This window comes from Austrofundulus limnaeus, unplaced genomic scaffold (assembly GCF_001266775.1).
Source record: "Austrofundulus limnaeus strain Quisiro unplaced genomic scaffold, Austrofundulus_limnaeus-1.0 Scaffold16, whole genome shotgun sequence".
Classification (NCBI taxonomy): domain Eukaryota; kingdom Metazoa; phylum Chordata; class Actinopteri; order Cyprinodontiformes; family Rivulidae; genus Austrofundulus; species Austrofundulus limnaeus.
In genome coordinates, this window is record NW_013952418.1 from 3,546,848 (window position 1) to 3,548,851 (window position 2,004).

General features: G+C 41.7%; 1 protein-coding gene across 2 annotated transcripts in view; it reads right to left on the bottom strand.

The window, feature by feature from the left end:
- Positions 1–1,776, bottom strand: part of LOC106513986 (ephrin type-A receptor 6) — an 82,291-nt gene extending 80,515 nt beyond the window's left edge. For both annotated transcript variants that reach the window (XM_014003055.1, XM_014003054.1), the window contains exon 1: positions 674–1,776. In XM_014003055.1, coding sequence (XP_013858509.1) covers positions 674–758 — 85 coding nt within the window. In that variant the 5' untranslated portion in view covers positions 759–1,776. The remainder of the gene's footprint in view (positions 1–673) is intronic.
- Positions 1,777–2,004: the final 228 nt, after the last annotated feature.

Here is a 2,004-nt window from a genome sequence, read left to right on the forward strand (position 1 = left end):
AAATAACATATCTGTTTTTTCAATTTTCTAACTTAGTTTGAAAACAAAAGAAAAATAATCTTTTTCCTCATTTTATTTTGAAACATAAAAACCAAAAACTTAACCATACACAGAATTTTATTTTACATTATTACTCATTTTGATCGTTGTGTGTTCTGCTGATCTATGGTCATGCTTGATCCCAATGATTTTTATATGGTTGAATTAAGTTTTGTTGTTGTTGTTGTTGATGACGATGATGATGATTAGTTGAAACAGAGTGTGCTTATATTATTGCATTTATTAAACATTGGTTATCATCTGAATAAAAGAAAATGTTTATGATTTGATTGGTTCAAATTGAACAGCTTGTTTTTACAGTGTTATTGAGCCACACTGACTTGATATGATAGAGCAGGGGCTTCAACTGCAGCCGTTACCTTATCATTGATAAAGGACACTGTTTCTACTGTGAGCATAACAAAAACTATTTTCTCATCTTAACATTGTAATTTTCTTTATGTTTGTTCAGAGGAAAGATCAGTTCAAGTATTTAGTGATAAAGCATCTAAATATTTTTTAAAGCTCAGTTCAGGAAAACGGTTTGTTTGTATTAAATTACATTACATGAGTGATAAACAGATACTGAATGTTTTTTATTGTCAGATTTGATTCATGTCGTGTTCGGGCTCACCTTGGTTGGAGGTTCCCGGGTCCGACAGGAGACTTTTAATCAGGAGCAAAAACAAAAACACGCAGTATTTCCCAGCGGAGCGCATCGTTGAGTCAGACAAGTGCGCTCTGGACTAAAACACCGCGCACCTCCACAAACTGAGGACAGAACGGGCTTTCATTAAAACAAACAAATTAAAAAAAGAGGTTACTGAGAGCCTCCAAACATCCAGACCCAGGAGTCCAATCCACAGTTCTTCTTTCTTCTTCTTTCTTTTCTCAGTCAAGCATCCCTGGATCCGCTGTGGTTACGCACAGAGAGACGTTTTAAGTAGAGCAATTTAAATAATAATGATAATATAATAATAATAAAGACATCGGCTTGAGCTGCAGTAAGTTTGACAGGCGACTTTAAGGCTCGCGCTGATGTCAGGAAACGCAGAACAGGATAAAAGTCGGTTTATTTCAGGTTCTGGGTTCCAAAAAGAATGAAAAAATCCGAGACTTCCCGCCTGACTTTTGGCCAGAGCACCCCCCCGGCTGCGCCTCCCTCTGCGTCCCCAGGACGGTCAGGACAGGAGGCGCGCTCGTGCGCACGCTGACGGCTCGTGTTTTCTCACTCCACGGACAGAGACGCAGGAGCCAAGACGGCGGGTGCACAAAAATAACTTGTCCTCGGCGGTATCTGTCCTCGTTCCTCACTTTTCATCGTTTGAAAATCGGGGAAATGCGAGCTTCTGCTGCGTTATTGATTCCCGGGTAAAAAAAAAAAAAAAAAAAGCCTGGGAAGATGGAGGGAAATATGAAGCCATGATTACACTGCTGTGCTGTAGGCTTTACCTGCATTGAATTATGTTGTGGGGATGGTAATGCGTCTGGGGCAGATTCTATTTCTGGTGGCACGGGGAGGAAGGGGAGCAGACAGACAAGTTGTAAGTAAATTGATGGTGGGTTTAGGATGCAGCCTGCAGACAGAACTGTGGCTCTCAGCTCATTAGAAACACCTTTTCTTTTTTTTTTCCTTGAGCTTTTGTTCAAGCAGAACCTGAAACTGGAGCCTTTCATCCTCACTTCAAACGCGTCTTCTCCTCCTGACTGATGGCCTGTGAGCTCCACAATAGTGGAGATAACTCCTGTTAGAAGTCCACTGAGGGTCCGCAGTCAGAGGGGACACACACGTGACCTTTTGGACTCCAGAGTAACAGCTCAGCTGATAAGGATGCTGCTTGGACTGAAGGGTCACGTTAGTCACTTTCTGTCTCCCATGGCTGCCAGTGGATGTAATTGCTGCTCGGATTGACAGCTGAGCTGCATTTAAGCCGAGGAAAAGCTAAAGAATTTGCTACATCTCAT